Here is a 24807-nt window from a genome sequence, read left to right as displayed (position 1 = left end):
GTCTTTGATAATTGTGTCATATGTGTGATCAGCCGCACAGAAGGGGGGGGGGCGGTCTCTCCTTTCAGTGGGGCTATGTTGTGGAGGAGGACACAGGTTATTGATTAGTCACTGGCTATCTCAGGACTGACCCTGAGGCCCCGCAGACACTGGAAACATGCCTTCATGATGCCAACCATCTTCTCCTTTTGCTGTGGCCACGTGGAAACTGATCCAGGTGCAGGGTAAGGGTAGGGAGCCATCATAGAGGGCAGGCAAGGCTCCCCTATGCAAGTAATGCACTATAGGAAATGAAATCTGTCGCTTTGAGATTTCTTTCATGCGTTTTCTTAAAGTCGGGAGAATGACCAGAAAATGCGGATTAAACAGAATAAAATTAAGAGTTTTTATTGTCCCTAGCAAAGAGCTCTAAACAAAATAAAACAGATCATCTGGGTTCCCAAATCCAAACCCTGCAAAACGTAAGAAATTACATGTGAATTTACATGCAGCTGCCTGGGAACAAAGGAACTTCCTTGGGTGCAGACTTTTAAACCCGTGGTCAGGATCTCCTCCCCCGGAAGCATGATGGCAGCCGAATCTCCGCCTCTGGCCACTCGGATTGGCTGACAGCGGAGCCTGCCTACATCCTTCAGTCCATACTTGGAATCACAGCATCTGGTCTCTGCTCCACATGTTGTCCATCATACTTCCAAGCAGGCAGTAGATCATAAATCTTTTGTTCTCCACACGTGAGCGGACGCCTGGAGAGGTTCCCATAGCTACAATCAGTCCCAGAGAAAGTCAATTTATGGTCCTTGCCACAACCACAGCTCATTCTTCCAAATGGCCTTAGAAGATCAAAGTGTCCCTGCAGGGGGATGAGCTTGGAGCTGCAGTCAAAACCTTCTCACATATGCAACTTAAGGAAGCTTCTTCAAAGTTCAAAGGACAGACACAACACACACACTAATAAAACTAAACTTCAGTGAGACAGAAAAACATAATAAAATGAAGACAACAAATATATATTCCTTCAGCACACACCTAGGATAAATTGAAAATGAATTTCCACAAAGTCAACGTCACCTCCCTGAAGACAATGACATCACGGCAGGCGGTCCTGTAAAAATTTAATGGGCCGAAAATCGCATATTGGGCCGGAAAAAGATTTCCTAATACAGTTACGAAACCAAAACACACATGTTGGGGTTATCCAAAGAAAGATTTGAAATGATTATGGGACGGCCACACGACCTACGGCTTGGCGGCCATTTTGTGGAGAACTCTGGATTGGCGATTTTTGCGTTTTTCCGCAATATGGGAAAACACTTTGAGCAAATTTTCACAAAATTGCACTCACTTGCTGCTAGCTCCAGTTTACAAACACCAGAGAAGTGTTGATGACCTTGGGAAAAGGCCACCATCTTTTATTTTGTAAAAAAAAGCACCTTTAGCACCAGATACAAACGAAAACTTGTCCTAGGGATTTTTAGCGATCGTCTTGTAACTTCTCAGGCATCCAGAGAAAGGTACTGTGGACAAAATGTTGGAATTCGTTCTAGATTTTGAACGGCATGTCCATGGCGAATTCGCTACTGTTGCTAGCCTGCGCATTTTTTATTGGAATGTCATGAAAATTAAATATATTGTCATGATTCGGACGTGAGTTCAGAATGACCCAGATGCTGGAACCCGGAAGGAGGCTAGGACTCAACGGTAAGTTTCAAGAGATTTAATCAGAACCAGATCTTGACAGGTTTTTCCCTGGGAAGAGGGCGGTGGTAGGTTGGAGGAATCTTGAGGCGGCATAGGCGAGGCTTGAACCAAGACGATAAGAGGCGGCTGGCTGGAGGTTTCTTGAGGCGGCGTGACAGCAGCGTAGGAGGACAGCGACCAGGTGAGGATCCAACAGGTTTTTAAGTCCTGAAGCAGAGCGAGAGAAAACCATGAGCATGAGGCAACAAGACGTGAGTCAAAAACATGAGCTGACCAGACTATGCACCATAGGAGGAACAACGAACTGGCACCGGCTGATGATCCTGGAGGAGCTTATGAAGGCAGGTGTAGATGAGGTAAGTGGATCCAGCTGGTCGCATCCAACACAGGAAGGAGGGGGAAGGAGGGAGTAGCTGACAGGACATGACATATATGATTCCCTGGCCCAGCTAAACAAAACAATGTAACATACGCCAAGATCGATAAAGGAATGTGATGAAAAAAATTTGCTGACTTAGCTCAAAAAATCAAAACGCAATTCTTCTGTTGAGAATTGACTGACAAAACCAATATATATCCTTGTCTGCGATATCCAGAGGAAGTTTTGAAATCATAACAGAATGGTGACACGATGTACGGTTTGACGGTCGTTTTGTCCCAAATTCTGCGATTTTGCGTTTAAACATACTAGGGAAAAAATCATTTTTTTCTGGTGATTTTCATGAAATTTTACGCACATGTTGCTAGCATAAGTGTACAACCTCCCCTGGAGTTCGTCAACCTTTGACACTAGGAAAAGGTCGCCTATCAGCACTCAGATAGATTTAATTTTTAGCAACCGTCCAGAAAGAATAACTAAGACATGCAACATGTTAGCTGGCCTCTCTGACCATAATCTCCTACTGGTAGTTAGAAAGCTATCAAAGAAAAGATTTAATTTCTCTGCCACAGAACACGACTTCATTGGGATCCCAAAAAAAAATAAAGCAGGATTTTAAGAATGCTGTTGATCAAACCGACTGGAATTAGATATTAAAGAAAACTGACTGTGAAAGGGACTGTGAATTATTCACAAAAACACTTAAAGAAACAATTAAAAGCTTCAGTTCAAGAATCAAAATCAAACAAAATAAAAACCAGCTACCCTGGATGAATTCTGACATTACAAAATTGATGAAAGAGAGGGATTTAGCACTGAAAAATGCAATCAAAAGTAAATCTTATAGTTCAAGGTATCTATTTACAACATTGAGAAATAAAGTGGTAAAAAGCATACGGAAGGCCAAGGCAGATTTTTTCTTGACAATAATTAAGAATGCCAAAGGGGATTCCAAAAAAACATGGAGCCAATTGAAAAAACTTGAAGGAAAGGACACAAAATGTAAAAAAGGTTTAGAAATAAAGGTAAATGGACAAACTACTAATGATCCAGATACAGTTGCAGATGCCTTCAACAGATGTTTCATTGAATCTGTTTCCTTAATTGCTGTTCGTTTTAAAGCTAATTATCTGCATGTTTGTCCCATAAATAAGACAGAGCCTATACTTAACTTAATGACTGTCACTGAAACTGAAGTCGCACAAACAATCATGTCTCTTAAGTCAAGCAGAACAAAAGACATATTCGGTATGGATACTTTTGTGCTCAAAGAACTCTGCTCATCCTTAACATCTCCCTTAACCACTATTCTCAATTAATTAATCTCTGAATCCATATTTCAAGCGCATGGAAGTCATCAGTGGTGATTCCAATCTACAAAAATGGCGACTTCATGTTGCTTTCAAATTACAGGCCCATCAGTATCATACCCAGAGTGTCCAAGATCACAGAAAAACTTATTGCCCAACAAATCATTGAACACCTCAACAATACATCTTTTTCTCTTCATCCAATGCAGTTTGGTTTTAGAGCTCTGCACTCAACAGAGACAGCCAACTGCTTTTTCACAGAAATCATAAAACAGCTGTTGGATAAGGGGGTGTAGTTGGGGCTGTGTTTCTTGATCTAAAAAAAGCATTTGACACTATAAATCATAAAAAGCTACTGACTAAACTAACCAAATTCAATTTCTCCTCTAGTACCATAAAATGGATAGAATCATATTTGTCAAATAGATTCCAGTCAGTTAGGATAAATCACTATCATTCCTCACCTCTCCCTATCTCTACAGGTGTCCCGCAAGGTTCTATTCTAGGGCCTTTACTTTTTCACTCTACATCAATGATCTGCCCTCTGTTTGTTCAAATGTCTACACTCAGATGTATGCTGATGATTCTGTCATTTATTCACATGGCAATAACACATCTGAGGTGGCAGAGAAGCTCACTGAAACGATGGGACATGTGGCAAAATGGTCGGAGCAGTCAAGTCTGTGTCTCAATGTAAACAAAACAGTTGCAATGTTCTTTTCCAAAACAAACCGTAAAAATATTCTGGCTGATTTTTTTGTGGCAGGAAAGAAAATAGACATTGTTGAAAAGTTTGAATACCTTGGGATTTTAATTGATACAACATTCAATTTTAAATCACAAATTCAAAAAGTTTGTAACCGTGTGAGGTTTAACCTGTCCAATTTTAGATTTATTAGGGCAAATTTGTCACTACAAGCTGCCACAATGTTCATGCATGCAATGATTTTATCACACATGACATACTGTCTCACTACATGGTCACAGGCTAACAAATCAGCATTAAAACCTCTGGAGTCACTTTACAAACAAACAATTAAAGTACTGGATAGAAAACCAATAAGACATCATCACTGTGACATTTTACAAAAACACAAACTGTTAAGCTGGGAGAATTTCATTAAGTATACAAAACTATGCCTATTCTATAAAATCATTAACGGTCTATCATCGCCTCCACTCAGTCAGTTTGTTAAAATAAGATCCTCCCAAAGAGTGACTCGAGGGTCGGGTCAACAAGACTGTATAGTTCCTCTGAGGAGAAGTGCCTTCAGCCAGAGCGCCTTCTCCGTAACAGCAGCACAGGAATGGAACTCTGTCCCTCACATCATAAGACACATCACCACATACACTCTGTTTAAAAAGAACCTAAAAAACTGGCTCATATCACAGCAAACATGTTCACATTGAACTGGATTAACACCTGCCCTTCCTCCTCGACTCTATCACCTTTGTATTTTTTATACTTGTTTTTTATGTTTTCTCTATGTGCATGTTTTTATTAGTATATGTATTTTAGATGATAATTTAATTGTAAATGTATATTTTTAATTAATGTATTGATGTTTTTAGGTTTTTAGGTTGACAATTTTAACACCTGTCCGGTGTGTATATATATATATATACTTATATGTTTACCGTTTATAAGCTTATATATAAACTTACATACTTAACTTCAGTATATAATATATTTTATATAAACTTTTATAGTTTATATATATATATATATATATATATATATATATATATATATATATATATATATATATAAGTTTATATATTTTCCCTTATAACTCGTGTTTTTCAGTGAAATACTGTGAAAATTTTAATGTGTTCATCCATGTTTGGACCTGAACATTTTGAAACACACTGGTTATGGCCATATGAGGAATGAGAGCGTGGTTAGCAAAGAAACTGTTGCTAAGGGCCCACATAAAGGAAGGATCCTCCCCCAGGACGGACAGGCGATTTACCAGAACTCAGAGAGGAATTAAGTTTTCTAACACTACAACTACATATTTAAAGTCCAGCAGATGAGCTTCATCCAGATGATGTTGGGGGATGCTGGGGTGGTCAGATGAGGCAGAGGCAGTATCCACGGCCAGGTGTATAAGCAGTAGTAGAGGTGAGCCAGAGAGGAGGTGCACGGTTAGGTACAGGAGGACGGATGAGCCAACTGGAATCTGGAAGCACCCTGGAGGGGAGAGGGAAAGATGGACTGTGTGAATCCTACTGCACCAAACAGAGACATGGACTACTAAATGATAAATAAATGATCAAGAATTGAGGAGAGGATGAGAGGAAAAGTAGATGAGAACAGAGGACAGAACCCCAGTTTACCATAGCTACCCCAGCCAAAAATCCTCTTTGCCACAATTGACAAAATAATAAACCCAATCTCTGGCCCACCCTCCACTTTTAGCAATAAAACCTGTGAGGAGTTTGCAGTTGACTGTACCACAATGATAGATGACATTAGATCATCTGTCTTACAGGGGAGGGATCAACAACCCCTTGTTGACCTATCCATTGCACGTCCCCCTATCAGTGAAAGGACGCTCAATGGTTTTGTCTTGATTGATGCTGCAGCACTCCAACAAGTCATGTCCCAAATGTATACCAAAACTTGTTCTGTTGATTCCATCTCCCCCTTACTTTTTAAGTCAGTTTTCACCTTATGTGGAAGATTCATTAAACATCTTGAACTGCTCTCTTCAGACTGGAGTCTTCCCTTTTATCCCTAAAGACTACCATGGTGAGACCCATTCTGAAGAAGAGTGGTTTAGATGTGTTCAATTTAAATAACTTAAAGCCAGTATCCAACCTGTCATTTTAAAGTAAAATTTTAGAAAAGCTTGTTTTTACCCAACTAAATGATTATATCATTGAAAATAACATTTTAGAAAAAGTTTCAGAGTTTTAGACCTCAGCACTCAATCCAAAAAAGTATTACTGGACCTGAGTGCAGCCTCTGACACAGTGGACCACTCTATCCTTTTAAACAGACTTCATGACATGGTTGGAATTACTAGGACAGCTTTTAATTGGTTTAAATCCTACCTCATAGATAGATAGAGATTTTACTTTTAATTTACAAGATTTTTCATCTGAAAGGCACAAACTGACATGGGGGGTATCCCAAGGCTCTATCCTAGGTCCCACACTTTTTAATCTTTACATGCTTCCACTTGGTGATGTCATCAGGAGCTTTGCTGATGACACTCAACTGAATGTAGCTGTGTCTCCTGATGACACTGGAACAGTGGATAAACTTTTAAATTGTATTTTAGATATTAAAATGTGGATGGGGGAGAACTTTTTGCAGCTCAACCAAGACTATCTGTCAACCAAATTTATGACCATATGTGATAGAGTAAGGAACCTCGGTGTGATTCTAGATGCAGATCTTAACTTTGACCAACACATGAATCAAGTACGGTAACTAAAACTGCATTTTACCATCTGAGGAGTATCGCCCGAGTAAGACCCTTTCTCTAGAGCCAGTGCTGAAATCTTAATTCATGCTTTTATTACATTAAGAATAGAGTTTTGTAATGCCCTCCTTTCTGGTGTAAAGGAAACCCCTCTTATCACATGCAGCTAGTCCAGAACTCTGCTGCTCGCCTTTTAACGAGAACCAGGAGGAGGGAGCACATTACACCGATCTTAAAATCTCTGCACTGGCTCCCTGTCAGCTTCAGGGTTGATTTTTAAATTCTTTTAATAGTTTACAAGAGTGTTCATGGTCTTGGTCCTTCTGTTATATCAGACTTGCTTTTAACTTAACTAACCTCCCAGAGCCTTTAGATCCTCAGGTACTGGCCTGCTGAAGGTCCCTAGGGTCAGAACAAAAGAACCATGGCGAGGCCTCATTTAGAAACTACGGTGTAGGTACAATAACCGTTCGGCCTGGAACTACTGTTCGGGGTCCTATTGACTGAAGGAAACGTCACACTACGGTAACCCCACTTGGACATACTACGTAGAGTGGAGATCTGCTCGGGCTCTACATATTTTAATTTCACGTTCCCTTTTGTAACCTAAAGTTATTTTCCTTCATAAATTGTGTCCGACAATATTCTTTGTAATTTTTATAAAACGATTTTGCCACAATCCGCTTGTTATTCCAGTTTCAGTTCAGCCATTACGGCTGAAAATGTTGTTAGCACGGCTTAATGTTGTGCTTCTGGGTCCGATCTGCCAATAATAAAGCACTGGGCGCAGGGATTATAAAAACTATAAGCAAACATGCATTCAATAATTATCATAAAAAGAATGAAAGCACGTTTAGAAGACGATGTCGCTCTATAACGGAGCTCTGTTTGTTTACAACAGACGTCATAATATTTTCGTCTATGGTGGTATCGTACTTTGTCCAGACCAATCACTATCTGACTCGTCATCGGGCCAGCGGACAGCCAATCACATAATGTGATGTCAGCATTAGTCCCAGGACCCCGAACGGAAGTTCCATGCTGAACGGTTATTGTACCTACAACGGCCCTCGTCTGTGGAACAGCCTGCCTGATGATGGGAGGCCTCATCCACTGTCGAGGTTTTTAAAAATAAATTAAAGACCCATCTATTTAATTCAGCTTTTAACTAGATCTTCTATGGGGTATCTAGAATTTTTAATTTTGTAATATTATACAACATAAGGGAGCCGGTTTAGCTCGTGCTGGTTTGCGGCGTCTTCCGTCCGCGATACCAGGGTTCAAATCCGGGCTGCTCCCTGTTCCCTTCTCTACCTCTGTGCCGGTCCCAAGCCCGGTTGCTTTGAGAGGGTTGCGTCAGGAAGGGCATCCGGCGTAAAACATTGCCAAGTTTACCATGCAACTTGTTCACTGTGGCAACCCCTGATGGGAAAAAGAGAAACAACAACATACTACATATTTATTTGTTCAATGTGTTTATATTTTCTTTCTTTTTTTGTTGTTGTCTTAACATCTTAACTTATTCTTATTTATATTTCAGGTGTTTTAGACTTTTTATGCATTCACTTTTTACATTTTTTTATGTTTTAGCTGTTTGCTTTTTTATCTTTTGACTTTTCTATTTATCACTGTTACATTTTAGACTGTTTAGGAGTGTTTTCTCACCCTTAGCTGGGGTGTTTGTGTCTACGCTGACACCCAGGCCAACAGGAGGACAGAGCAGACGGCACCTTCTTGGTTCTCTCTTCTTATGTTTTTTTTTCTTCTTAAGACATTTCTCTTTTGCTTGTGCTTGTTTTTGTGTGTTATATTATGAGGGGCTTATTTAATCATTTTTTGCATTAGTGTTTTTGCATTCTTGTTTGATTTTATGTGCAGCACCTTGACCTGTTTTCTTTACAGCAAAGGTGCTATAGTAATAAATTAATTTGAATTTAGCAATAAATTTGAATTTAATTTAAATGTATTTCTGCATTGGGTTAATTCCTTTTCAGTGTCTAAGGTTGGTTTTGTCGGCACAAACCAAGTTTTGAAAAGCAGAGAGTGGGTTTGTATGGAAGTGATTCTGTAGCATAATTAAAGATAAATGTCAAAACCAGAAATGCTTTTTCATTTTCAGAATGAAGCTGCATTTTTTGACTCAAAATTAATATGAAAAAGCAATCCACCAAAATGCTTTTTTATTTTCTTCTTCAACACTGCTCATTCTGTCACTTAATTGAAATGATAATGAAAATGGTATTTGACATTTCATTTTCAAAAGGTTTCCTGATAAATGTGTGGCAAAAGTCATTTAGAAATGTCTAATTAGATCATTACAATGTATTAACAGAAATGCCTTTTCCTTTTCAAAATGTAACTGCATAAAATGACTCAAAATTAAAATGAAAAATCAATACTTCAAAATGCTTTTTCATTTTATACTTAAAAACCGCTTATTCTGTGTCATAATTAAAACGAAAATGCAAAGAGGGGATTGCATTTGCATTTTAACATTCACCCTGAGAACATTGTCGCAATATTCATTTCGAGAAAGCATTTCCAGCGAGGAGGCAGGGCGATGACGTCACTGCTATCTCTGTGTGTCCGTCTGGTAAGAGACACAGACATGCTAGGAGCAGAGGAACTTTGTGTTAGCGGCAGAGGAGGAGGCTTTGTGTTGGTATTTCCGCCTTCGGCAATCGAAAGCTTCGCGCTCCGCTATGCGAAGGTGGCTGCCGCAAGTCCGAAGAAAAAAAAGCTTGTCCGAAGGAGGACCGCAGAAGGCAGAAATGGTGCTAGATAGTCCTGAGAAGCTTTGTAAAATCATCAGATGTTCATAACCAACACAAAGCCCTCTCCTCTGCCACTAACAGAAAGCTCCTCTGCTCCTAGCATGTCTGTGTCTCTTACCAGACGGACACACAGAGATAGCAGTGACGTCATCGCCCTGCCTCTTCACTGGAAATGCTTTTTAGAAATGATTATTGAGACAAGTTTCGCAGGGTGGATGTGAAAATGCAAATGCAATCTATTAATACATTAATCTATGTATTGGTGTTTAATTATGACACAGAATAAGTGGTTTTTAAGTATAAAATGAATAAGCATGTTTAAGTATTGCTTTTTCATTTTAATTTTGAATCATTTGATGCAGTTACATTTTGAAAATTAAAAAGTATTTCTGTTAATTCATTTTAATGATCAAATTAGACATTTCTAGATGAATTTTGCTACACATTTACCAGAGAACTTTTTGAAAATGAAATGTCAAATACCATTGTGACGGTGTGGCACCGTCAGATGACAAGGGGGTCCCACACTGTTTCTATTTTATGTGTATTTTTGTATATTTTATGTTTAAACATGTTTCCTGTGACCTTCCTGCGGCCTAATGAAGGGCACCGCCCCGCAGGAGGGGCGGTAGCTCCTTTACATCCTTTTTCGGCGGTACCCCGTAACAACCATTTTCATTATCATTTCAATTAAGTGACAGAATGAGCGGTGTTGAAGAAAAAAATGAAAAAGCATTTTGGTGGATTGCTTTTTCATTTTAATTTTGAGTCAAAAAATTCAGCTTCATTTTGAAATTAAAAAAGCATTTCTGGTTTTGACTTTTATTTTTAATTATGCTACAGAAACGCTTCCATAGGTTTGAAGATGGTCAGGAGAACTTATTTTAAGAGGACTTCTACAAACAACCACAATCTTAGAGGAAGTTTTCTGAGCATTCATAGAATGCGTTTCAAATGAGTCATCATTTTACACAAGGAGCAAATGAGTTTTTCCAAGTGCATGCTGGAAATTCTTAGTTCTACCTTGTAAAGCACTTTGTGGTATTTACCTATAAATTGTGCTTTATTGTCAGATAAATGCATCTAAACATTAAAGAAACTTTCTTCCAGAGACCTGGTCTCACGGGCTGTGCACAGACTTCAATCGGCATGGTCCTCCCCCAAGGACGCAGATATGTTGTCATCCGGCTCGAATGGACCAAAGAATGTCAGATAAATGCATCTAGACATTAAAGAAAAACACAATTATAAACAACAAACCATAACAAGAATCAAGTTTCTCATGCATGAGGGAGAGGAGCAAGAGTGACAGAAAACGTCTACCACGCTTCTCTTCTCAAAGGTCTGCCTCTCCCTGTGCACCTTTTATTAAGAACACAAGTGGGAGGTCACAATTTCAAGACAAAGAGAAAAGTTTATTAGGGGGTGTTGTATAATGACCCATTTGGTGGATTCTAACTTCAAACAGTATCCCTTATCAGCTAAGGACAGTGTGTCGTAAACCCCTCATCCTGGGTGGGGGATGAGAAGCAGATGAACAAACACACAGAACTGTTTTCAGAAGAGGTAAAAAGGTCAATCTGAGTGTTATGTTTAAACATACATTTAACCAAATACATTTAGGCAATGATAATAATAAAACAAATTCCTTCACATGCTTTATCAATCATTTTTTGTCTCTTTTCCTTCTTCTAAGTTCCAACTTGTGTGTGTGAAGGTAGCCATGGCAACCATTGTCCAGGTCAAAGGGAGGACCTCAGCCATCCAGTCTCCAGGCTTTTTGATTTAATTTTATTTGATAAACATTTGTTTCACACATTTTAATAGTAGAATTCAACACGGGACATATAGTGGATTGTAATAATAGGAACAAAAATAGCAACAATAAAATAATCCTCCTCCCCTTAAAACATGCATTTGACTCTGAACACGTCTAAAACAAATAAAAGCTAAGACCAGTGCTGGAGCTCCTGCAAGTTTATTTTATAAGAGCCTGCCTCTTAAAAACATTAAAAAGTTAAACAACTAGAGATAAAAATGTCTGTTGGTATATTTATGGAATTTGGCCGTGTCCCAGCCAGCAAGGCCAAGTCAGCCCCATATGGTTTAAAAGTGGGCGGGAAGGGGACCCCCAATGGGTTTGTCCACAGTAGGAGTTTTTAGAATGTTCAACAATCTGGGCTAAATGAAACTAGAGGATGAAGTAAAAAAGAAATTCCAGTTTTAAAGGAATATCATGATGGCTTCCAACTGTCTATTTCCTTTTCCTTTCTTTTTTGTATTTCTTCTCTTTGGGAGGTTACACAAAACTGCACTGTAACACATAAGGAAAAAAACAACCGTTCCACAATCCCTACATTCCCTCCAGCCTTATCTAAACATTTAGATGGACCATTATCACAAATTTATTGCATTTTCTCAGAAAAATAACCACAACTTCACGTTTGTTTGTTTGTTTTTTGTGTGAAATGATTCCAAAAACCCATGCGTCATCCTGGAAGTACTGCTTTATCATCAATGCAGACGACTGAGTTTCTCTTTTTCTTACAATTTTGTTGTTGGTTGGCCTTTTGTGATTTTTTTTTCTGGGAAAGAAGTGAACCTAGACTCTAAACATTGGAATACACTTATCCAAAAGTGCTAGGACATATGGTGAAAGCTCTAGATCTAGTCAAATTCAGTAAAAAGCACTTTAGATAGATGGAGTTTGATTCGGGATAAGATGATGATTGTTATCATCATTATTATTATTATTTCTGAGAAAGACAAATACTGGAAGATTCTGACTGACGTGTGTAGATTTACTCCAGTCCAGCTGGTGGCGCTACGCTGTTGGCCAAACAAAGAAGAAGAACAGCACGAAGCGCTACCAGCGTTAGCTTTTGTTGAGAGGACAGTGGTGTTTTGTTGGGACGTTTGTGAGGTTTGTGGACAGAAAGGACGATACGTGGTTCGTGTGGGAACTCTCAACATTTTCCAAAGTGTCGTAAATGAGTGAAGAAGTGTTGAACGGAAAGACAACGTGGATTGCTGTGATTGTGAGACTAGCAGATGATCGATCGGAGCTGCAGTGAAGAGGACGGCGGAGTTTGTGGGAGTTGGAGCTGAAGATCGGAGCAGGAACCATGTCTTCAGAACCTCAGGAAGGTTCTGTCAGAGAACAACTTTCTGCTGCTGAAGGAACCATCGTCCAGAACGAGGAGGAACTCTGTCGTCAGCGCAGACTGCTGGATATCAGCTGGAACCCGCAGCTTCAGCTACACATTGCAGGTTTGTTTACTGCGTCCACCTGCAGACAAATAGATCCATAAACGTCCTTGTTTTCCTTGCCTGAGCTCTATCTGGATCCAAACTGTGCGGCTGGATAGCTTCAATGTTGCTCCCGTTTAGTTTCAGCGTTACCTGAGGGTTGGTAGCTAGTGATAGAGTGTTAACAAAGGCATGATGGGAAATCAGTGCGCAGCTATGAATGGACCACCATCCTTTTTTAACGCCATTAACGGCGTTCAAAGTAATTCGTGTTAACGCGTTCAAAGTGACAGTCCTAGCAGCGCAGTGTTTTTCAACAAGCAGTGGTGGTTCTACACTAACTTACACCCCCATTCTCCGCTTTACGGTAACTGAGCGAACACGGCGGAAATCCATTTCCGGTTTTCAAAATAAGTTTTAAACACAAACGAACAGGGCTGAAATCTATTACCGGTTTTCAAAATAAGTTTAAAACTCTGAAAATGTAAAGGAATATTAACAGGAAAAAGGACATACTATTCTTATATTAATCAAATAAAAATGTATTATGAAAAAAGCCTGAGATATGATTGGGTGTGTATAAATCTACTACAAACCATATCATAGCTTGTTTAAGTATTTTAATTGTAAATGTAATTAAATTTTTCCACACGTGGACATGTTATGATGTATGATTTTTGAGAATCAGTGCAAACACTTCAAAATGAAATATAGAAGTGTAGACTTGATTTAAAGGTCCAATACGGTTTGGTATTTGTGATAAAATGGCTAAGATCCTTAAATAATATTTCTTTATAATCTGTCATAGTATGTAAAATATTTTACTTCTGGATTTGGATGCTGTGTTTTAGACACTGTAGCTTAAGATTTTACCATAATCCATGATAGGAACTACTGTATTTTCTGGACTATAAGTCGCCCTTTTTTTCATAGTTTGGCAAGGGGTGCAACTTTTACTCCGCCGCGACTTATGTTAGAAATAAATTGAAATAAATACATTGTTAACCCTCCTGTTATGTTCATTTGTGAGGAACAGAGATGATGTTCCTGGGCCAATTTGATGTATGAGGTATGTTAAGTGTTAAGAGTATGTTAAGTGACTCAGAGATTCAGCAAACCTTTTTTTACAGTAAGATCTTGAAGCCTAAAAACACAATATTCTATTTTCCAATGATTTCATAGATTCAGAAATGCAATAAAAATGACAACTGTTTCTACAGTTGTCAGTTGGGCGGCCGTGGTGCAGCGGTAGGGCGGTCGACTCATGATCGTAAGAATGCAGGTTCAATTCCCACCTTGCACGCCCATGAGTCAAAGTGTTCTTGGGCAAGACACTGACCCCCACCTTGCCTCTGGTGGTAGGCGGGCGCCCGTGTTCGGCAGCGGAGCCGCCACCAGTGTCTGACTGGGTGAATGGGTCTGTGACTGTAAAGCGCTTTGTCTTTGTAGGACGAAAGGCACTATATAAGTATACGCCATTTACCATTTTCAAATACAGGATGAAAACAGAGTATTAGTTGTAGGGTTGTGCCGATGGACGATATCATCGTCCATCGTGATGGGTGACTGACATCCCGATGGAGAGACACCATCGTGATGCCACGCCCCCGCCACGTTGCGAGTCAACACCATAAGCCGTGGTTACATGGACAAAATATCTTGATGGGATCAATAGTCGGATTAGAATCCAACCGTGTACATGGGCCAAGAAAAATGTTTTCAGAATATAAAAGCGTTCACTAAGGTCACACTTTCTGTCGGAATAAATCATTCGCACATGCGCAGTAGGGTTTGACAAACCGGAAAGGGAAATATAAATTCCGCCGAGCGGCTTTTTTTTTCTCAAACTTTATTGAATGTAACAATTCGATACAAAACAATGTTAAACAGCGCTGAGCGGCTATATATATTGACATGTCAGCTCGGTAAAATACGAGATGATCTTCTAAACGTGCTTTTAATAATGTTACGGTTATTATGAAACACCTGTTCGCTCATCATTTGAATTTTAATCCGTGTGGTCAGCGCTTTTTCTGAACAAAGCCAGGATTAGCAGTATGCTAACACACGGGCTAACAACATTAGCTTTGGGTGGCGCTGCATGTTGGCTGCTCGTTAAACATGTAAGAATAACATCAGCCTTTATTTAGTCGGGACACGACTGGAAACACAAATCCATGTGATTGTTTGAATGTTTTCTAAGGACTGAGCGACATTTCTGCTTTGACGCTCAAACCGCTGTGTCTGTTGACGATCCGAGCTGTGCTCAGACACACGTTTAGACCCGGTTCTGAGTTCGGTTGCTTGTACCCATAGAGCTGCGGGACGGATCGCAGTCTTAAATCTCCCACATATACCGCTCATGTACCCCCCCAAACGCAAAGCTGTAAATCCGCGCTCCGTCGGTCCACTTCGCTAGTTAACTAGAAGAACTTCGGGAGCGGACTACTTCTTTTCTATTTTGTTTGTTACTTTTTTTGTTAAAGTCACTTCCCTCAGTTTATACTGGATCATCGCAGATTAGTCATTAGTTGGGAAATAAAATGAAAAAAGCAAAATAAGGAATAGCAGTTATATAAGAACGAAAAATGTAAAAATACCCCCCCCCCCCCAACCCCCCCAGGCGATGTCATCGTCCATCCCGATGGTTGACTGCAAACATCGTCAACGGCCAATTTAAGGGACATCGCCCAGCCCTAATTAGTTGGCCAATGATGTTTCATGAAAGGAATAAATAAATAAGTATGAGAAAGAATTACTGTGAAATTATGAGATGCTATGATTATGTCATATGAGTTTGTGCAAGTTATTATATCTTGGTCTCAGATTTTGTCAAATAAATTTCCCGTCAAAATGCAACTTATAGTCCAGTGCGACTTATCTGTGTTTTTATTTCTACTTTATAATGCATTTTTGGGCTGGTGCGACTTATACTCCACAGCGACTTAGTCCGGAAAATACAGTACTTTAATTTTCTGTAGGACTGTTTTCTAGACAGACAATCATTTCCACGCACTTTTACTGTAAAAAAATTGAGTTATTCATGTTTGATATCCCAAATATTTATACTTTCACAATCGCTGATAGCTTTTTTCTGACAGACATGCTATTTTTGAACACGTTTTATTCAAGTATGCAGATCAGTTTTTGACTTTTACATCTGAAAGAAATGAAAGAAAGAGAACAAGTGGCATCTCAGCAAAAATGAAAGCATCAACAGGAGTCATTTTTCCCAGGTCACGAAAAACATGGCTATAAATAATGAAACTATCATTAACTAACAGATGAAATGTTAGAATGTTTGCACTTATTATGATTGGATAAGCCGCCCACAGAGGTAAACACAATGGTCCCATTGCTAATATACACTTTGCAAAAATTTATCCATCCAGCCAACCAAAATGTTCAGTCACAGGAGTCCATAAGTCATCGAACATCTCTGACCTCAAATGAAGTTTAGATGTTATTTTTCCATCAAATAAACTTTCCTCAAAGCCTCCATCCACTGTTCAAAGTTCGGGTGTGAAGTTTTAAGCCAAGATCATCTGTTTTGCCACTAGTAGAAGAATTTGTACAAGTTTCGCTTTTTTCTTCTCTATATCTTCTTCAGGAAGGATGCCTATTATACACTAAAGTGGATTTAATGGTAAATTAATCTGTGCTATGACTTTAATATTGTTTTAAATTCCCTACCAGTATGGTATCAGAATAGGGCAATCCCAAAAATTATGTGTGTGATCTCCAATTTTATTGCATTTTCTCCAACATAAATCAGATTTATCTTTGTCTTATTTAGATATAGTAAAAGGTGTCTTGAACAATCTAATAATTTTCCAGTTAAATTCATTCCATGTTGGACTGTTTGTAATTTAATGAGCCCCCTCGCAGATTGCTTCCCACTTTTCATCCTCAATGACTGTTTGCCTCCAACTCCCATTTCCCTTTCAGATCTAATGAATTATTTGACACGTGTGTCTGCAAACATTTGTACATATTTGATTCTATCTCCTTCTTTCATTTATCAACAATGCCTCTGATCGTGAAATGTACTATTTGAGTTGGTGGTTGTCTCAAAACCTCCCATTCCCCACAAGACCTCAAGTAGTCCCTTAATTGCAAATATCTATAGAAATCCATGGATTCTATACCATATTTATCCTGCAATTGCATGAAAAACTTTAAGATGTATCCATCAAACAGTTGATGTATTGCTAATAAACCTTTTTGCCCCAATTTGAGAAACCAGGATATATCTTGTTTGGCAAAAAATCAGCTACTTTGGAAATCTTGAGTACTCTTGAAGTTGTCAGGGGGGTGCCAATGTTTTTCCTGACCATACTCTCGGTGTACACAAGACCAACTTTTTTATTTTATTTTGAGGTCTCTTCATTTTTTCTGTCCTCTGTCTTCAAGTGAAACTGAGGAGCAAGCATAGTTCTCCAGTTTTTTCCAATATGTGTCCTTATTTTGACTCACCCGTTCAACCAGCCCTCTTAGTTGAGCCGCCCAATAATACATCTTGAGATTTGGGAATCCTAAACCACCGTCCTTCTTAAAACTGCATAACATTTTTTTCAGAATTCTAGGCTTTTTATTTTGCCACACAAATGTAGAGGTCATCTTATTTAATGTTTTAAAAGTGGAGAATGGGATCTATATGGGAAAAGCTTGAAAAGGATATAACAGAAAAGGGAGAACATTAATTTTGACAGTTTCTATTTGACCTACTAAGGACAGAGGTAAGAATTCCGCAACTTATTAAGTCAGATTTTAAGTTTAAAATTAATTTACCATAACGTTCTATATACATTTTCGAATATTGTGACGTAACCATTACTCTTAAATATTTAAACCCTTGGGTGGTCCAATTAAATGAAACAATTTTATCTAAATCCGCTGGCCTCTCCCCTACCGTCATCATAGCATGCAATTTAGATTCATTAACTTTGTAAGAGGATATTAATCCAAAGTTCCGTAGGCAGTCCAAAAGAGGAGGGACAGAGACAAGTATTGATTTAATTAGTTCATTCTCTTCAGTTATTATCCAGTTACGGAAACACTACTATTTTACATTTTAACAAGTGCTGATTGCCTTTTTCTAGCAGAGACTATGCTTGAGACACTGTCGTTTAAGATTTTGCCATATAAGGTTCTTTGTCTTTGATCTTTGGCGTGAAGGATCTTTGTCATCTGCCAGTAGGTCTTCTTAGGTTTCTACCTGTGCCCTCTTGTTTTTGGTCCCACATAACAATGGACTTCATTACCAGTATTCCTAAGTCCAGAAGTCAAGTTATTCCATGCTATACTCCCTTCTTGTTTTGAGAAATCCTGTGGAATGAATTGTATACAGCCACATTAAATAATTCATTTCTAAGGTATTTATCCTAATATCCCGCAACAAACAGAAACTGCAAACAGAAATTGTTTATAATTTTTATTTCTTTAATAAAAGGTGTAATGTAATAGATTGTAAATTAAAGTATGACACACAAATCGATGTAAAAGATCACAATTTTTAATTTAACTATAAACAAGATTAGAATCCCACTCAATTTCCAAGTTATAAAATACTACAACAATAACACATTTACAATTTTTTTTGTAGTCTCCTGACACAAACTGCAGTTCCAGTCTCCAGGTCTTGCATTGTCTACCTGCATTTCGTTCATTTGGAGACACTGCACATGGAACCAACGAGAACAAGTGTCGCATTGAATCTGTGAAGACGCAAAGAATAAAAATTTAATTGTCAAGACATATATAGATTTTTTGATATCAACAGTATTGTTTATGCTTTACAAAGATTGAGCTATCACAATTTGGGAGATTTAAGGTGGTACAGGACCTAAATTCAAAATACGAAGGCGGTTAAGGTCATACCAATTATGTGGGCTCCTTTTTCAACCTTGATGATTGGTTGTCTTAGTACAGAGGTTCTTAACCTTTTTGACACCAGGGCCCATTTTTCCCAGTACAAAGTGGATCGAGACTTATTCAAATTTAAATGTTAATTTAAATGGATCTATGTCATGCTTGGTTTGTATTTATCAGAAGAAAAATGTGTCATGTAAACATACAGTTCAGAATACTCTGACACAATCAGACTCATTCGGATCAAAATTTCTTTCTGATCGAGATAGGTGGGTTATGTAGATCATTGATCTGATTGTGGTGCATACTAACAGTTTATTACGATCGTGGAAATCATAATAACTACTACTACTACTACTACCACTACTCTGGTTTTATGTCATGCATAGACGATGTGGTGCTCCTGAGCGTGAACAGGACCGACTGGATGCTCAGCGCGAGCGGTGCGCCATAGCTTCTTGTTTGCAGAAAAGGGAGGGTGCCTTGTTCATGGTGTGCGGTTCAGTGTGGGGGTGTTTTACCGTGTCTCCCGGTAGAACGGTCTCTCCCAGCAGAGGAGTGGCTTTGTGGCGGTGTGTGAGCTTTTCAAAATGGAAATGCCGCAAAGTCCTTAAAAACCATCATGTCTTTCCAGTCGTGTCCCGAAAAAATAAAGGCTGATGTTATTCCCACATATTTATGTGCAGTAAAATTGCTCAGGGTGGCTTTGACTGCATGGATTTTATGTTCAATCCAGGCTAAATGTTGTTAGCACTTGTTAACTTAATTCTAACCCTTCTTCCAACTCCTTTCCGCCACAAAAAAAAAGCACTGACCTCACAGATTAAAAATTAAATTATGAGCGAACAGGCGCTTCATAATAATCATAATAATAACAGCATGTTTAGAAGAGCATCTCGCTCTATGCAGCAGCTCTGTTTGTTTACAATGGAACTCAATATTTCTTCTTCTACGCCCATTTTCAGTATTTTAGAGAGTTGTGCGCATGTCGAAATGAATCATCCCAACTTAAGGTGTGGCGTTTGTAAACATTTGTTATAATCGGAAAAAAAAAGTTTTTCTGGGCCCATGCCCACAGTTGAATTCTAATCCGATCTTTGATCCGATCAAATATATTTTCCACATGTTACCACAGCCATTGGGGCGGCCGCGGTAGGGCGGTCGACCCGTTACCAATCGTAAGATTGCAGGTTCAATTCCCGCCCTGCACGCCCATGAGTCGATGCATCCTTGGGCAAGACATCAAACCCCACCTTGGCTCTGGTGGTAGGCAGGCGCCTGTGTTTGGCAGCGGAGCCGCCACCAGCGTGTGAATGTGTGTGTGAATGTGTGTGTGACTGGGTGAATGGGTGACTGTAAAGCACTTCGGGTCTTGTAGGTAGAAAATCGCTTTACAAGTATACACCATTTTCCATTGACTTGGCCTTATCAGACACTTCTGTGTTTTTGTTTCTGTCGCCAGTGGATTCAATGCAATTCCATTTTATTTATATAGCCTAAATTCACATCAAAGGTCGTCTCAATGGGCTTCGTACCGGTAATTTGGAAAGTAAATATAAAGTGTAAGGGATAATAAGTACATAGAATACTATACTTGACTAACTAACAAACTAAAGTAAACTAAACATCCCTGCACTTAGACCCTCCTTCCCGGTAAGGAAAAACTCCTAAAAAAGCTGGAATCCGGAAGAAACAAAGAAACCTCAGGGGTGCCCACATGAAGGAGGGATCCTCCCCCAGGTCAGACAGGCAGTATGCCAGAACTCAGAGAACTTATCTAACTCTCCAACTACATTTTAAAACATTTCAGCAGATGAGCTTCATCTAGATGGAATTGGGGCACGGCTGAGGGCGCAAGAGGAGCCAGAGGCAGGATCCACTGCCAGATGTAGGAGCAGTAAATTTAAGCATTTAAGCAAAATCTAGATCACATTTGAATGGTTCCTACATGAAATCTAGCGGACAAATGAAGTTTAAAGCAGCTGCAGATATTTTAAAGAGGATGAATACAAACTTCATCTTCAAAAATTAAGGGAAACTGGAAGCTGAAAATAAAAAATAAATCTGTGCAAATATTGACTGACATTAAATCCATGGACTTTCTACAGTTATGGGGTTTTGAAATGCTACAATAATTGACTTCAGTGGGGAGGAAAGACCTATCTGGTGCAACACTCAGGCATTAGTAACCGCTCACACTTTGAACCACCTATGAACTTTATCAGTGATGACACTGATAGCTGGATCACCCTCGTCAAGGCTGTTGCGCACAAGCAAGGAGAGAGTTGAGGGAAAAAAATCAGCACTCATCAAACCATGAATAGGACAATTTGGACTTGTGTATTTATATAGCCAAATTACCAAATATGGAATTACTGTTTCCACATCTAGATGTGGATTTCATCCCCAAACAAATCTTCTGGTGTTGAGAAAGGGCCTTCGTTTTTTTTTTTTTTTTTTTCAAATCATCCAAATGCTTTAGAACAACTTAAACTTTTTTTGTTTTTGCTTTAGATTGTTTTGAGTTTGTCTGCTTTTTATGACCTCAAGGTCAGCTGGTAGGAAGCTTGGCTCCAAGACAACCCTTACACAGTAACAGAGACAGGATGAGGTTCTTTTGACCTGGGATTTGGCCTTTAAGGTGGAACATTTTCATGACTAAATCCAGCAAAAGAAAACCTTTATAGGCAGCAGAAAATCTGGGAGGTGAGGCAGAGGAGAGCTTTAACAGCAAAGCCCCATGATTCCCCCTCCTTAAAAAACTCAAACAACCCTACAAAATATACAAACCGAATTAAAAAAACAATCTGTATAAACTATGAGGAGATACTTGCTGACTCTTAACAGAGGGCTTGACAAAACCCAAAAGCCTGTAAATGTGTAAAAGGCTCCTTGTTGTGTTTGTGTCCCAGCAGTCCTCCCCCAGCATTGGATGACTGAAGATGAAGATCTCTGCAATCAGCAAAGGAACTTCGGAGTGGAACTGCAGGAACCAGAACCTCCACAGATTAAACAGGAACTGCAGGAACCAGAACCTCCACAGTTTAAAGAGGAGCTGCAGGAACCAGAACCTCCACAGTTTAAAGAGGAGCTGCAGGAACCAGAACTTCCACAGATTAAAGAGGAGCTGCAGGAACCAGAACTTCCACAGATTAAAGAGGAGCCAGGCGAACTCTGTATCAGTCAGGATGAAGATCATCTTGATCTGAAGCAGGAGACTGATACCTTGATGGAGATTTCTACTTATGAGGAAGATGAGAACAGTGAAGCAGAACTAAACAATCAGCAGAACTTTAATTTAACTGATAGTCAGGATGAAGAAGTAAACCAACATGAAGAATCAACATCAACTACAGAAGAAGAGACAGACCCACAGAACAGAGATCAGAGGAATAGAAAAGAGAGAAGTCATGTCCAAAGTGTGGACAGCTCTCACATGTTAGAAATTGACTCTGTTAGAAAAAAAAACAGAAAGGCATCTTTGTTTAGGAAACACAAACCATCTCCAAAAGGTAAAAGATCTTCCGATATAAAGTTTGGTCCAAAAAAAGGAATTGCACACAATGTGTCAATAAGAAAAGAGTCTGTAAGACCTTATATCTGTAAAGAATGTGGCATGGGCTTTGATTACTTGTCTCAAGTCAGAATTCACATGACTACTCATACAGGAGAAAAGCCCTTTCCTTGCAAAGAATGTGACACAAGTTTTAGCCGTGTATCTGATCTCAAAACACACATGAGAACTCACACAGGAGAAAAGCCGTTTTGTTGTAAAGAATGTGATACACGTTTTCGTCAATTATCTCATCTTCAAACACACATGAGAACTCACACAGGAGAAAAGCCTTTTACTTGTAAAGAATGCGATAAAAGTTTTAGTGAAATATCTAATCTCAGAACACACATGAGAACTCACACAAGAGAAAAGCCTTTTACTTGTAAAGAATGTGATAAAAGATTTAGTCAGAGGTCTCATCTCAAAATGCACATGATAACTCACACAGGAGAAAAGTCTTTTACTTGTAAAGAATGTAAAAAAAGTTTTCGTCAAATATCTGATCTCAATAGACACAAGAGAACTCATACAGGAGAGAAGCCCTTTTTTTGTAAAGAATGTGATAAAGGTTTTAGTCAAATATCTAATCTCAAAAAACACATGAGAACTCACACAGGAGAAAAGCCTTTTCCTTGTAAAGAATGTGACAAAAGCTTTAGTACTGTATTTAATCTCAAAAAACACATGAGAACTCACACAGGAGAGAAGCCTTTTTTTTGTAAAGAATGTGATAGAAGTTTTAGTTCTGTATTTAATCTAAGAAAACACGAGAACTCACACAGGAGAGAAGCCTTTATCTAAAAAAAAATGTAATTAAAGTTCTCGACTTAAGACACAAAGAAAAATCAAAGCCGCAAGCGGCGTTGTATGGCCCGCAGGCGCTCCACGCCCACCTAAACACCCACCTTTGATCAAAGCTAGTAATAGGTGCATATACTAATTATGCTTACTATGATAGTTATGCTAATGTGGCGATAAGTGCTACCATTGCGATCAGCATCATCTACTGACTCAGAAAAACACATTGCTTAAGATGTTAAATATGCTAATTATGCTAATATGGCTAAAAGTGCTAGATTAACAATCAGCATCATCAACTCACTCAGAAAAACGCATTGCTCCATTAGTAAGAGCTCCATGTCATAAATTCATAGAAAATGCACTTTTTTTCAAAATGGCGGCTGTTCTGTTGATTATATCTCCATAGCAACTATTTTATGTTTTGTTCGCCTAGGGATCAAGAACAGATTGACGTCAGTCTCAGACTAATCAGAAAAAGTAAACTTTTGGGTGTCCTTAGCAACAGATGTTTTTTGCTAACCTTGACCACATTCCTTATCTGTCCATATCAAGTATTTTTCATTATGTTCAGTTCTAGCCATGCATGCATGCATTCAAATTTCACAGCATTCCATTGAAAAACAAGAGTTATAAAATCTACAACTTCTAATTCCAACACTTTATTCCACAGTAGCTTGCCATTGATGCCCGAAAAGTTACGACAATATTGTGAAAATACCAACGACAAGTTTACAATTGTTTCTGATAGTAAATATACCCTTTTTTTCTAATTCAAGATGGTGGCCTTTCCCGGAGTCAAAGGTCAACGAAACTCTATAGGAGGTTGAAGACTTATGCTAGCGACATCTGCATAATATTTCGTGAAAATCGCTTAAAAAAAGCATCGTTTTTATCATCAATTCTCAAAGTTTGCCACAAAATGGCCACCAAAACTGTAGGTTGTGTGGCATAATGACTACAAAACTTCCTTGCGACATACCCGATTGTTTCCTGCTGCTGTAGCAGCAGTCACTGAATGCAAGGACCATATTATTTTCGGAGTTGGAAAGATTTCTGCGCCTTTGAGCGAAAATCTGACCCCCGCCACATACTCGAAAAGTCACCAAAATGTGCACACACCTAGGATGAATTGAAAATGAATTTTCAACAACAAACCGCCATCTTGAATTTAAAAAAAAAGCACTTTATGACAGAAATTTGCTCCAGTACCAAATTTTACAAATTTGTTTGATCGTCTCGTGACTTCTTGGGCATCAATGACAAGCTACTGTGGAAACCATGATGCAAGTAGAAGTTGTAGATTTTGAACAGCGTCCGTGTGGCGAGCTAACAAATGTAGCGCACTGTTATAACTCTTATTTTTCAGTGGAATGCTGTGAAATTTAAATGCATGCATCCATTGCTGGAACTGAACATAATGAAAAATACTGGATATGGACATATAAGGAATGTGGGCAAGGTAAGCAAAAAACATCTGTTGCTAAGGACATCCAAAAGTTTACTTTTTCTGATTAGTCTGAGACTGACGTCAATCTGTTCTTTATCCCCAGGCGATCAAAACATAAAATAGTTGCTATGGAGATAAAATCAACAGAACAGCCGCCATTTTGAAAAAAGTGGATTTTCTATGAACTTATCACATGGAGCTCTTACTAATGGAGCAATGTGTTTTTCTGAGTTAGTTAATGATGCTGATCGCAATGCTAGCACTTTAAGCCACATTAGCATAACTATC

General features: G+C 38.9%; 1 protein-coding gene across 2 annotated transcripts; it reads left to right on the top strand.

Moving 5' to 3' along the window:
* The first annotated feature begins 12424 nt into the window (after nt 1-12424).
* LOC110016566 (zinc finger protein 436) lies at nt 12425-23227 on the top strand. Of its 2 annotated transcripts, none has more exons than XM_023962564.1 (2): nt 12425-12865; nt 21628-23227. In XM_023962564.1, exons 1-2 carry the CDS (start codon nt 12721-12723, stop codon nt 23070-23072), a joined length of 1590 nt encoding a protein of 529 aa, XP_023818332.1. In that variant the 5' UTR covers nt 12425-12720; the 3' UTR covers nt 23073-23227. The 2 variants fall into 2 exon arrangements, 1 of the variants encoding a protein (XP_023818332.1); XR_002874602.1 differs by having other exon boundaries at nt 12648-12865; nt 21631-21739.
* The last annotated feature ends 1580 nt before the right edge of the window (nt 23228-24807 follow it).

Source organism: Oryzias latipes, chromosome 2, assembly GCF_002234675.1.
Source record: "Oryzias latipes chromosome 2, ASM223467v1".
Classification (NCBI taxonomy): domain Eukaryota; kingdom Metazoa; phylum Chordata; class Actinopteri; order Beloniformes; family Adrianichthyidae; genus Oryzias; species Oryzias latipes.
This window is presented reverse-complemented; position numbering and strand designations above follow the sequence as displayed.

What these genes read in the sequence shown, in the direction of transcription:
- LOC110016566 (XM_023962564.1), top strand. Translation starts at nt 12,721, where the DNA reads ATGTCTTCAGAACCTCAGGAAGGTTCTGTCAGAGAACAACTTTCTGCT. An exon ending in GCTTCAGCTACACATTGCAG is followed by an intron (nt 12,866 to 21,627) that starts GTTTGTTTACTG and finishes TTTGTGTCCCAG; the next exon opens with CAGTCCTCCCCCAGCATTGG.